Raw genomic sequence first — 14,084 nt, forward strand, 5'->3', positions numbered from 1 at the left:
AGGCACTTCCAAGCAGGTGGTGCAAGTGAATTGAGAAGGGTGGAGACTACATTGAGAAATGACATTATCAGTTTTGTTAAGGTTCGTTCCATTTTCTAACTATAGCTTGACTCCCCCCTCATATTACAACACATACACACACATATATACATGTACACTCATATTGTATATACTGTATACAATTGTATATATATTATATCATGCTATATATCTCCATTTTGTGAGATTTTTGTTGATATTTTATTGTCAGCTATTAGACAGGCAAGCAAGAGATTTGACTTTAACATTTTAGGATATCACCACATTTAATGTTCTATTTCTTCATTTTATCAATTCACTGCCAGACAATAAGGCTTTGGAATTACAGAAAGAAAAAAAAATTAAAAATACATAACCATCCATCCATCCATTTTCCAACCCGCTGAATCCGAACACAGGGTCACAGGGGTCTGCTGGAGCCAATCCCACCGCAGGACACACAAACACACCAAGCTCACACTAGGGCCAATTTAGAATCGCCAATCCACCTAACCTGAATGTCTTTGGACTGTGGGAGGAAACCAGAGCACCCGGAGAAAACCCACGCAGACACGGGAAGAACATGCAAACTCCACACAGGGAGGACCCGGGAAGCGAACCCGGGTCTCCTAACTGCGAGGCAGCAGCGCTACCACTGTGCCACCGAGCCGCCCAAAAATACATAACTACATTTTAAAATAAAGGTTTAATTAAGATGATTTTGCCAATAATGATATAAATAAACTCACCTATATAAGTGTCCTCTTCCCTTGGCACGTGGACAGACATACAGAAGTAGCTGTCAGACTATAAGAAAGAAGGAAAAATAATACTGAATAAGGACAGTTAAATCATTCTTATAGTGTAATAACTAATAAAAAATAAACAGTAAGCTCAAGCTAAGAGAGAAAAAAGGCTATTCTGTATGTGGGTCCATTATTCTGACAACGCAATACAGTCTTCAACATTTAGTGTAATATTTTTCTATATATAAACTTAGAGGAGAATTGTTCTAGTTGGGTTGTTCTCAGCTAATTTATCAGTTACCCTTTTGCATTATTTCTTTAAACCACAGGTGTCAAACTCCAGGCCTGGAGGGCCAGAGTGGGTGCAGGTTTTCTTCCTAACCCTTTTCCTAATCAGTGCCCAGTATTCACTGCCAATTAACTTCTTTTCTCTCTATTTTAATAGCCCTGTTTTTAAGGATTAAGTCTTCTGAATTGATTCTCTTCTTCATTAAATGACAGCCAAACAGAAATGAGACATGAAACGAGCCAACAGATGACCAGATAAATTGGGGCTTCAAACTCTAACCAGTTCCTTAATGAGAAGCTGATTCTTGTTGTTAATTAAACCCGTTATTCAATTCCATGGCTTGTTGCTACTCTCTTTTTGCCACAGCAGACATTTCCAAAACTGTTGATATTCTGTTTTTTTCTATGAACTCCTAAAATGTTTTGGTAACCTGAGGGATCAACCTTACTGAGACCTTCATCTTTATTTTCAGATTTTGTTTGATGGGTACAGGGTGAGCTGTTCATGTCCTGCTTATGTCTCATTACTGTCTGGCTGCTAATTAAGGAAAAACAACTAAGGGGCTCAAGTCAAGCTAATTAAAGCTAAGGCTAAAGAAGTTAATTAGCATCAAAAACTGGTAACTAATTAAGAAGATGGTTAGAATGAAAACCTGCAGCCACTGCGGCCCTCCAGGACTGGAGTTCGACACAACTGCTTTAAACAATGATTCTCAATTTCTATAACCCTCATCCTGAATGAAATGCCTAGTTAGTGGAGGATGGGGAAAACAAAGGAAATCCAGGAGTAAAATCAATAGTACATCATTTCCGCTACTCCTCCACATTAAAAACATGCAACACTGTTTAACATTGTACTTTCAAAACAGAAAAATAAAAAAACATTCAACATTAGCATGTATTCACATATTCCAAACCAGGTATCATGGTTCACAGTGAAATTAATTTGCATGCTATGACAATATATCAGATACATTTAAGTATCCTCTTGTACTAAATGTATTATCCTATACAGAAACAGTTGTGATCACAATAAACTCAAAATTACAATTAAAATACAGCCTATTTAATTATGGAACCTTACATGCCAAAAGAATATCAAGTAAATAAAACCAACAACTTTAAGTCCCCAGAAACATCAATCCATCCCTCCATTCATTTTCTGAATTAGAATTTTTTGAATAGCAATGTCACAGAATGCTAACTGCTAAGGCACTGTGGTCTGAAACCAACCATGGGTATAAACATTAGCTGTCATTGTGTATTTACTATAAGTCTATTATAGGTGTGTTGTCTAATTTGTTTTTGAAAACATAAGAACACAAGAATATATACAGTGTATATGCATGTGAACTGCCTGATATACAGCAGTAATAATTACTAAATTGTGAGATGTTTTATTAGAATGAGGTGAAGTAGAGGCACAAACAGAACACTATTCACATGAATAACACTCTATTTAAAGCAAGGTGAACATCTGAATTACAGTTTTAGAGATATAATTTTTCATGTGTAGGTCACTACAATAAAACAAACCAATAATTTCAAAGTTCTAATGTAACATGAATACATTTAATCTACTTGTTGCTATGCGAGTGCATAAATTGTGCGCACTGTGTAGAAGAACAAACTCACATTTTTTTGTCATTATGCCAATACATAAGTTACATATGGTGAATGAACAAGAGATTTAAATATAAAATATATTATCCTCTACCCAGAAATGTAGCTGAAAAAACAAATTCTCTGTCGTGGAATTATATGGACACTTCAATTTCAAAAAAACAAACAAATTCAATTAACACGCTGTAATTTCTGCTAAATTGTTCAGATAAAACTCTTCACAATGCAAATATTCCAGAGCTAAATAAAAAATAATTAAAAGAACTGAACTGGACATTATAAAACCAGTAGGCATAAGCACCATTAATCATTGCTCCAGAAAAATGTTTCATGTTCTGTTAAACATATGTCAGGAGAATATTCGTCCTGTTCTCTGGTTGGCACTCACTTTAATTTGCCAAGTCACAGTTGAGTGCAAACATTTGCAAGACAGCATGCACTACACTCATTTTCGTCTGTTCTAAGCAACAGACCATAGATGCATGCACTAAATATTTATATGCTTCATTAAATTCAGACTCAACTCTCTCTTGTGACGATAATTCATGAAGAGTATTCATACTATTCAGTGTAAAACTGCATCACAGCCGGGGGAGTCTGGGCAGTATTTATTGTGGGATGTTACTGATTTACAAATTTACTATATTTGAATATTTAGTGATTGGATTGAATACTGACAAAACACAGCTTCCTGAAAACATTTTAATCTTGTTCACTGTTGGGGAAAGGCAGAAGCCTATCCAAGTTGCAATGGGTGCCAGTCTATCACAGAGCTCATACATCAACACTTCAATGTAGAGTCACAAATTAAACTAACATGTAAACCTTTCACCTAAAGTATTAAATACAAGAATTTTAAATTTTAATACTATCACTGCTATGAAGTAAATGGATTGTGCAGTGGTGCTAGTACTGTTGCCTTAACATTCCATGAAACTGAGTTCAGATTTCAGCCTTGTCACTTACTGAATGACATTTGGATGCTCTCCCTACATCTTCATGGATTTACCTCTGGGTTCTTTGGCTTTTTCCTCACATCCAAAAGACATGTGGGCTAGATTAACTGGCAACTCTAAACCAGCCCAGGGTAGATAAACTTGGTTATGTGCATGAAATGTGTCTTGTGTTGAACTACAGTATGTACACCCTGTTCAGGGTTGGGTCCTTGATTTAAACTTGATAATACCAAGACAGACTCGGAACCCTACAACAGTAGAATAGAATTAAGAAGGTTTAATGAAAGGAAGTAAGAATGGATAGATTTTCACTGTATCTAAGCAAAATAAATCCCATAATATGAATTAAAACCCATATAAACATTACTGGATTTTAATACTTTTCTTTTTTATTCTTTTACTCAGTGTTTATTGCTTCATTGTGTATTCATAGTTTAATTTAGGTGCATGATGTTCTGAACTCCTGGAGTCCTGCTTGGTCATTCTGTTCATTTCATATCTGTAGTTTAATCATTGACAATGTTCGTGTTTTTTGTGTATTAGTGTCATAGCATGCTTCTAATTAACACTAAACTGTACAATTTATTTTAACTAGTTTTCTTCAAATTATTGTTAGATCTTTGCTTAGATTGTGTGTTTGTTAATGTAGTAATGAATTTTTATTCATTAACACTAGAATTACCAGAGCCTACGAGAAAACTCGTAAATCCGGCCCACCCTAAATCCGTTCGCACCTCTCCGTCAGCATCTTTTGTTCGGTAAATGTGCCGATTAAGACAAGCAGCCGGCTATTCCATTTCACCACCGTCGCAGAACGTTCACAAAGTTCTCCCAAGCTCATGCCTTATTTGATTATCTGGGAGTGAACAGCTGGAGTGGAAATAATAGATCGTTATTTGGAACACATGCATTTCCCGTGTGCTCCGTTTCTACAGTAATCTGTGTAAACACATTGTTAAAACAGAAACTTTTTCATATTTTAGTAATAAATGTAGGCATAAATTATAGAATGTGTGAAGCCTGAAGTCCAAAGATCAAATAATTCTTTCACAAAAGGTTCAAGGACGACACAACAGCTTCTGTGGCGTAGCGGTAAGATTTGCTGACTTATAATCAAGAGTCCCTGGTTCGATCCGGACTGTCTCCTGTATTTACTGTTTTCAGTAGTGTGCTGCTCTTGTCTATACTAATAAAAGGCAAAGCCCTCACTGACTCACTCACTGACTCATCACTAATTCTCCAACTTCCCGTGTAGGTAGAAGGCTGAAATTTGGCAGGCTTATTCCTTACAGCTTACTTACAAAAGTTTTGTATCGAAATTCTATGCGTAACGATCATAACGGTTAACAACGTTCGCCATGTTGAACTTTCTTATTCATGGCCCCATCTTCACGAAATTTGGTAGGCGGCTTCACTGCGCTAACCGAAACTGATGTACGTACTTATTTTGATGGTATGACGCCACTGTCGGCCACCATATTGAACTTTCCAACGTCACTAATTTTCCAACTTCCCGTGTAGGTAGAAGGCTGACCCCATCTTCACAAAATTTGGTAGGCGGCTTCCCTGCACTAACTGAAACCAATGTACATACTTATTTTGGTGGTATGACGCCACTGTCAGCTGCCATATTGAACTTTCCAACGTCACTAACTCTCCAACTTCCCGTGTAGGTAGAAGGCTGAAATTTGGCAGACTCATTCCTTACAGCTTACTTACAAAAGTTAAGCAGGTTTCGTATCGAAATTCTATGCGTAACGATCATAACGGTTGACAACGTTCGCCATGTTGAACTTTCTTATTCATGGCCCCATCTTCACGAAATTTGGTAGGCGGCTTCCCTGCGCTAACCAAAACCAATGTTCGTACTTATTTCGGTGGTATGATGCCACTGTTGGCCGCCATATTGAACTTTTCAACGGTCTTTGTTACTTATGGGCCCATCTTTAAGAAATTTGGTACGTGGGTTCCCAACGCTAACTGAATCCTACTTACGTACATATATACGTCCATAGCCTGCAGCTTGGTCACCGTGTGAGGCGGCGTTGGGTCCCCCATCCCAACGCCTCCCACGTTGTTGGCTGCCTGCCTATATAAGGCTGTCTGTCGCTCCAGTCTCTACACATGCCCTTCCTTGCTTCGCCACGGGATTCACGTCTCCCTGCTGATAACTACAGCCTTTTTATTTAATCTACGGCTTCTCCGCAGTTTGATTGTTCATTTATTACGATTATAGTTATTGTGTAGGTATTTTAGACTTGCTTTACATTGTTCAGGTACCCATTTCCTTTATCATTCCAACCGTAACCCCATTAGCATGTCTATCGAGGTGATCACCATCGATCAAAGAACTGTCACTTACCAAATGGTTTCCATGCCCGGAGATGGCACCTACCTTTTCCATTCTCTTTGTTACATATTGCACGGCCATATCAGGCTCACTCTTGATATCCAGAGGAACATTGTGTCTTATGTATTGATTTGACTGAGACAGGTTCAAGGTGTGGACTGATGACGGTACAAGAGATAATTATTCTACACAGGAGCACTAGAAGAGTGAAATGCTTAAGCCCTTCACCTATGCATCTGCATGTGAGTTGATGGCTGCCGGTGAATTGTTCAGTTGTTGCCTTCAAGTGTACCGAAATGGCCAAATATTTTTCACTTTTTGACAACCGCCAATGCCTCTTAAACATCTTAGATTGACAGGTGACGATTTCAGTAGTGGACACTTTGATGTTTATGAATGTTTAAACTCTCAAAAGCTGGATGTGAAGTTATCGATGAAACCGATTGTATACTTACAACGCTTGACAGATGCCGAATGTCTCTTTAACACAAGTCCTACAAATACTGTCGTAATTGAAACAAACCATGAAACTCAAACTGATTATGACAGCAGCAATCCAAGCAGTGGGATTTGAAACAAGATTACTGTTTACATGGCCAACTGTATGTTGCATGCTCAAGAGTAAGCTCAGCGCACAGCTTGGTCATATTACAACCGGAGGGCCGAACTCACAATGTGGTATACAAAGAGATCCTTAACAAATAATTACAGTAATCCCTCCTCGATCGCGGGGTTGCGTTCCAGACCCCAGCGATAGGTGAAAATCATAAAGTAAAACCATATGTTTGTATGGTTATTTTTATATATTTTAAGCCCTTATAAACTCTCCCACACTGTTTATAAATATTCCCCGAAGAGTTATACAGCATAATCGCTTTGTATTCTCTTAGATATTAGGTAAGATTCATTGAAATTATGTATGTAAACACACTGTTTATATACAGTAAAACCTAAATATTATTTTAAAGATACTGAGTGTCTCCAATATCACATATGTTACAGCCATTACAATAGACAGGCCACCAGCAATAAATACGTACAATGCAAGAAAAATAGTATACAGTAAATGTGTGTACAGTGACACTAAACGTACGTACATGTACTAAGTACTGTAAGTAGAAAATTAATCATGGTTACTCACCAACAATGACACGATGACTTGTCCGATAACAATGAGTTTAATTTTACTGCACAACAAAGAAGAACGTTACAGCTCTTCCAAACGAGCCACTTCAGGAGATTATGTAGCACTGCCGTTGTTCTTCTTCTGGCAGTCTTCAATCCATATCCCTAAAGCAGATTCCATCCAGACTACTGCCTTATTACATCCACTTACAACTCGTTTTGCACCCTGGTTAAAAGGACACTGCGGCCGTAGATCTTATATTCCTTTTCTACTTTTTAAATAAAAAGAATCATAGCCTTCAACAAATCCAAAACATTTACCTTTTCGGCAATCGTTAACATCTTCCGTTTGCGCTTGGGCACGGCCCCTGAAGCAGTAGCAGATTGTTTTGGAGCCATAATGAAGGGATTGACTATGCACAAAGATAAACACAAAAGAGCACAACTCTTTACACAGCAAAACACGTTGATGCTGAATGAGCGAGAGGAGACTTCCTAGTTAACACTGCATTCAGCAGGCAGGAACTTAACTGCGTACTCTGATTGGTTAGCTTCTCAGTCAGGAGAACTTAACTGCGTGCTCTGATTGGTTAGCTTCTCAGTCATCCGCCAATAGCGTCCCTTGTATGAATTCAACTGGGCAAACCATCTGAGGAAGCATGTCCAGGAAGTAAAAAGACACATTGTCCGCAGAACCCACGAAGCAGCGAAAAATCCGCGTTATATATTTAGTTATACAGCAATCCCTCGCTATATCGCGTTTTGACTTTCGCGGTTTCGCTCTATCGCGGATTTTAAATGTAAGCACATCTAAAAATATATCACAGATTTTTCGCTGGTTCGCCGCTTTCTGCGGACAATGGGTCTTTTAATTTAGGTTACATGCTTCCTCAGTTTGATTGCCCAGTTGATTTCATACAAGGGACGCTATTGGCGGATGGCTTAGAAGCTACCCAATCAGAGCATGTATTGCATATTAACTAAAACTCCTCAATGCTATAAGATATGCTTCCCGCGCTGTGCTTGTTTGCTTCTCTCTATCTTTCTCGCTCTCTCTGCCTGACGGAGGGGTGTGAGCAGAGGGGCTGTTTGCACAGAGGACACTGACGCTCTTCTACAAAATGCCGCTTTATCGCGGTGCTTCTGTATACTTAAAAGCATGTATTGATTTTTTGATTGTTTGCTTTTCTTTGCGAGCGCTCTCTCTGACATGCTCTGCTCCTGACGCGCTCCTTTATGACGGCGCTCCTTTGAAGATAAGATATGTTTGCTTTCTTTTAATTGTGAGAAAGAACTGTCATCTCTGTCTTGTCATGGAGCACAGTTTAAACGTTTGACTAAAGGGTGTTATTTCATGTCTAAAGGGCTCTAATAATGTTAACAGGGTGGGAGAGTTTATAAGGGCTTAAAATATATAAAAATAACCACACAAACATATGGTTTCTACTTCGCGGATTTTCACCTATCGCGGGGGGGTCTGGAACGCAACCCCCGCGATCGAGGAGGGATTACTGTACTTTCATATAAAATCCGCGATAGAGTGAAGCCGCGAAGGTCGAAGCGCGATATAGCGAGGGATTACTGTATTGGTATATTTTCCCTCAGTTTAAAAAGGTTTCATTTTCTTCATAATAAAAATTTTAAGGCAGAACTTCACCGCTGCGAAGCGTGGGTATTCTGCTAGTTGTTAATATTATACAGTACACACATACATTTGGTTTGCGTCTGTTACAGACCGTGCACATTTATAGTACTGTACTTCTAAAAGTTACCTTTTCTTTTTCACTTTTATTCTCTCAGTCACGATCACCACACATACTACCGCCCTAGGGATCTGACGCTGTTAGTTTTTATTTGAAACTGAGAATAACTGTAGATGTAAGTAGTGTTTTGAGGCAATGGAACTGGACATTCTCTCATCTGGAGGGATAAAAGCTGACACAAACGCTGGTGAATCTGCCTTCTTCGTATCTCACTGTCACTTTATTTTTTTTTTATTCAGTATTATTGAGTGTTCCTGCTGCACTGAATAAGCTCACAACTTCTGGTGCACAATGTCGACGCAGTACGGAGAAAAAAAAGAAAGAGACAAATATATGGGACAGTGGGTACAAATTTACGGTACTTGTAAAAGTTAGCTTTTTTCAGTTTTATTCCCTCAATCACAATCACGCTCTAACGACCTGCCTCTCCTGATCTGGCTCTAAGTAACAGCGCCAGCGTAAATTCACACCCGATCTGACGCTGTTAATTTTCAAATAATATTGCATTATACCCAATGTCCCATATATTTATCTCTTTCCTTTTTTTCTCCGTGCTGCGTCCACATCGTGCACCAGAAGGCGTGAGGTTATTCAGTGCAGCAGGATTACCGCACATGTACTGTGCAAGGCATGCACGGAGGCCACTGTGAAAAGAAGAGTGTTCATGGCTCACATTGCAGAGGAACTTTGTCGTCACATCTTACTAGAAAAGGCGATGGAAAAAGTAAAGGAGGGTGCAACATCGACAAGCTTCTGTTCCAAGACAGCCGCTCCCTCAGGAAAGTAAACTGAGTCAGTGTAAAGTGCTCTTTCAATGTGATAGAAACCATAGCATAGAGAAAAGTGTGCGCATTGCAACAGGACCACACGTCGTAAATATATTTGTCTCTTTCTTTTTTTTCTCCGTGCTGCGTCGACATTCTGCACCAGAATGCGCAAGCTTATTCAGTGCAGCAGGAACACGCAATAAAACTGAATAAAAAAAAAAATAAAGTTACGGTGAGATACGAAGAAGGCAGAGTCACCAGCGTTTGTGTGTCAGCTTTTAACCCTCCACATCAGAGAATGTCCAGTTCCATTGCCTCAATACACTACTCACATAAGTGAAAAAAAGGTAACTTTTAAAAGTACAGTACTATAAATGTACATGGTATGTTACAGATGTAAACTAAATGTATGTGCGTAATGTATAATATTAACAATAAGAGCAGCTCATTAATGAAAACAGTAAATACAGGAGACAGTCAGGATCGAACCGGGGACTCTCGATTAAGTCAACAAATCTTACTGCTACGCCACGGAAGCTGTTATATCATCCTTGAACCTTTTGTGAAAGTGTTTATTTGATCTTTGGACTTCAGGCCTCATACATTCTATAGTTTATGCCTACATTTTGTAACATTTATTACTAAAATATGAAAAAGTTTCTGTTTTAACAATGTGTTTACACAGATTACTGTAGAAACGGAAAAACACATGAAATGCATGTGTTCCAAGCAACGATCTATTATTTCTACTCTAAAACTCCAGCAGTTCACTCCCAGATAATCAAACAAGGCATGAGCTGGGAGAAATTTGTGAACTTTCTGTGACAGTGGGGGGATGGAATAGCTAGCTGCTTGCTGCTTGTCTTAATCGGCAGGACAAGAGACGCTGACGGAGAGGTGCGAATGGATTTAAGGTGGTGCCAGATTTACGATTATTCTCGTAGGCTCTGGTAATTCTAGTGTTAAAGTTACCCTTCTTGAACTTTCGCTGAAACAGAGAATAAAGCTTAGCAAAAGCGTAGACCTTTGGTTACAGCTGCCAATGAATAATATATGCATCTACCATCTGCAAATCCATAAGATCGTCTACTTCTTAGTAACCACAATCAATATTTTTTGTATGGATTTTCAAAAAATTCTATTTCTAAACAATTACACGTATCAAATCTGAACACAAACAAAAAGCACCTCAGATGTAGGTGTTGCTGCCAGTATAAAATTATGCAGTTTAGTTATAAGTCTTCAATTTAAAAAAAATTCAAATAATGTTGCTGTACCAACAAAAAAAAAAAAAAAACTGAACTGAATAATATGTAGATGTCATGATACCAAAAGTTTTGTATCTGAAACCAATACCAGTGACATTTTATGATTCTCGACACCTATTTGATATCATGGCAAAAAAAGAAATCCCTTTTAACAACTTTAATTAAAAAATACATTCTTTTTTCAAATGGACAATGTTCTGTAATAGGATATAAATATAGAAATTATAATAGTAACAGTAAAATGAAAATAGTGGTATATCGATCAAGCAGTTACCCAGCCATCATTTACTGTAGGTAAACTACAACTGACATTCATAAATATCAAAACACAATGCAGGGCTTGAATTGTAATGTGCCACAGACAAGGGGATTCCTCCAATGTAAAAGTAACAGCTAACTGGGGAATGTTATAATTTTGTGGTGGCTGGGGTATTTCAACATAGGACATATATACAGAATGATATGATATGACTACTTGATTTATCTTACCATGTGACCATCCTAGTTTTATTCTCTGACATTTTCTCCCATGTAACGGAAAAATACTGTTTAAAATCAATACTAGAAATAAAAATGTAAACATTATAATATCTGTACTGTTGAAATAGCAAATACAAAGATAATTCAAGATATTTTCATTTTAGACAAACTCTTAAGCTGTTTTTGTTAACAACATGATTTTAAAACCTGGTTTGTTAGTGGGTCTGTCTGTTATATTTCTAGCATTTGCTATCGTAAGCTTTATATTTGCATCATTAGTAGGTAAAAAACCTAGTAAAGAGTAATATTTAATGGGTGAGTCTAATTGATTCAAATGTCAGAAACTCCTGGGACTTTGTCTAAATCTTTTGACATTTGTCCGAACTTCAAGGACTCCTGTGTGAAATCAGATTTGTCAATTTTACATTAATCCATTATTCAATAACTCCTGTAAAAGCAGACTTTGTTGTTCTGTATTCAGAATATCGTATAGGAGAAATCAGACTGTTATTTTCTAACAAGAGTACAAATCCATAATTAGAAAATTAATAGACTGATGTTACTTGTACTCAACTGATTGTAACTGAGAGACTACATTACAATTTTCAATGTACAACTCAAATATATGAGGTTATACGGTTATACTCATGAGCGTAAGTTTACCTTCAAAGATCTGACAGGAATTTAGCATTTGCAAATTCATATTCAGTATGATGTTTTCCCATATTGCTGTCTCTGCAACATGTTTCAGTTGACATGTTACATATTGTATTACTAGACCGATGTGCTTCGAAGCATTGAAACTCTAAATAAATTTTACTTTGGTATTAACAAATGAAGCACTTCATTTCATCGCCAGTGTACATGAGTCAAACAGCCACATTGTTTGAAACTTGTCTTGATACTGATTTGTTACAACTTTTATCGCTGCTACTGATTATGCAATTTTTGCCCACATTTGACAGTCCTGTATGCGTGACTCTAGATGCCTGCAAAAGTTAGAAAATGGATGGATACAAAAACAGACATCTGTAGACATCCAATCTGAGAAGGAATGCAAAACTTCCATACATTATTATAAAATAAATAACAATGTACACATATCAAACAAGAAAAGCATTCTTAAATATGCTAATGTGGCCAAACACCGGTAAACAAAAATCAAAAACATATTTCATGCTGTGCAGTAATGCAAGACCACACTTAGTGATAAAAGCCAAATATGAGTTTAAAAAGATTTAAAAGTTTAACAATATATTCATTTATGTATTATATGTTACTTTAAAATGAATTAACACAGACATATAAGGTAGCCAATTAATGGTAAATTTTGTACAAATATTAGAAAGCACTTCACAGAGAGTTCAACAGATACACAGAATTGTTTATTGTAATACATAATACTACTTTGTAGATCTTTAAATCTTAACTTGAATTTCTGAAAAAGGCGGAGATTGAATAGTTTATACTGTATAAAGTTAAATGGCCTATTCATTTTATGTCCTTATATATACTTAAGGTAGCAGTAAAATAATTTTGTTTAATACATCTGAAAAACATTACTTGTAGCTCTGAAAAAATAAATCCTCAACGCCTTTTATCAGTAGACAATCTATCAAGAAAATAAGATTTTCTAATGAAGAAATAAATACATACCTACCCTTTTTAGCAGGCTACTTCAAACCATATTTATAAATAAAGCAACATTTTTTTTTTAGTTTTGGGATCAACTGCATCTCACATATGATACACAAAGAATAATTAATAAAGCATAATCTATTTATGAATTGCATTCAGTCTTTCAAGACTGAAGCTCCCAGAAAAATATGACTATCGTGAAGGACTGCAAATAGATTCCAGCATCCTGATTGCACCAAGCTCAAACAAAGACATTATTCTGACAGCATGCCTCAGCTATTGATCTGACAGAATAAAGTCCAAAGATGTGCATTAGTGTGGCTACCATATGTCATGTAAGCAAAAAACACTTCTGACCCTGCAATACAAATTTCAATGACAGATTAATTTAGATAGTCAGGAGGCCCTACAGTGAAGATATATGAAGGCAATCTAATTTATGTTTCCATTGCCAAGATAATATACGACTTAGGAAGGGTCTTTAAATCAGTCCAATAATAATAAAGTATTCACAATCTTTAGTAAGCCTATTCAGAGTTATGAAAAGCTATAGTATTTTGCTTTCAATTATGAATTTACTTTTTGATTAAAAATAATGACACATTCTACCAAAACTCTCCAAATGCACATTACACCTACTTTTTACAATCAGAAAACAGAAGCAACAACAACAATTAATACTGATGACAAAATGCACATATTTCATTATTAGCTTTTAGATGTCTTATTGCCACCATTCTTCACAAAATTTAATCACTGTGTAATGGCCCAATTTTCAACACAACAAATCATTGCTTGTTTGTCTTATTTAAATTATAGGTATAGTCATTAGTGCCATTGCTTTATGTATCTATAGCCACCCAGTCACACTCTCTGTGTGGAGTTTGCAAGTTCTCCCAGTGTCTTGATGGATACTTATTTGGGAATGTACAAGAGAGTTATGTGTTAGGGTAACTTGGAATTTAAACTGGGAAAGGGAGTTCTGGTGTGGGTTTGTGCTTGACTGGGGCCAGTTAAGGACTGATGCTCTATTCATAGTTGGTTCCTGCCTTGTGTCCTATA

General features: G+C 37.0%; 1 protein-coding gene across 8 annotated transcripts in view; it reads right to left on the bottom strand.

Moving 5' to 3' along the window:
* pam (peptidylglycine alpha-amidating monooxygenase) overlaps window positions 1-14,084 on the bottom strand; it is a 402,733-nt gene that overhangs the window by 214,526 nt on the left and 174,123 nt on the right. For all 8 annotated transcript variants that reach the window (XM_039758909.1, XM_039758910.1, XM_039758908.1 and 5 more), the window contains exon 4: window positions 768-825. In XM_039758909.1, the coding sequence (XP_039614843.1) occupies window positions 768-825 (58 nt within the window). The remainder of the gene's footprint in view (window positions 1-767; window positions 826-14,084) is intronic.

Source organism: Polypterus senegalus, chromosome 7 (genome assembly GCF_016835505.1).
Source record: "Polypterus senegalus isolate Bchr_013 chromosome 7, ASM1683550v1, whole genome shotgun sequence".
Taxonomy (NCBI): Eukaryota; Metazoa; Chordata; class Cladistia; order Polypteriformes; family Polypteridae; genus Polypterus; species Polypterus senegalus.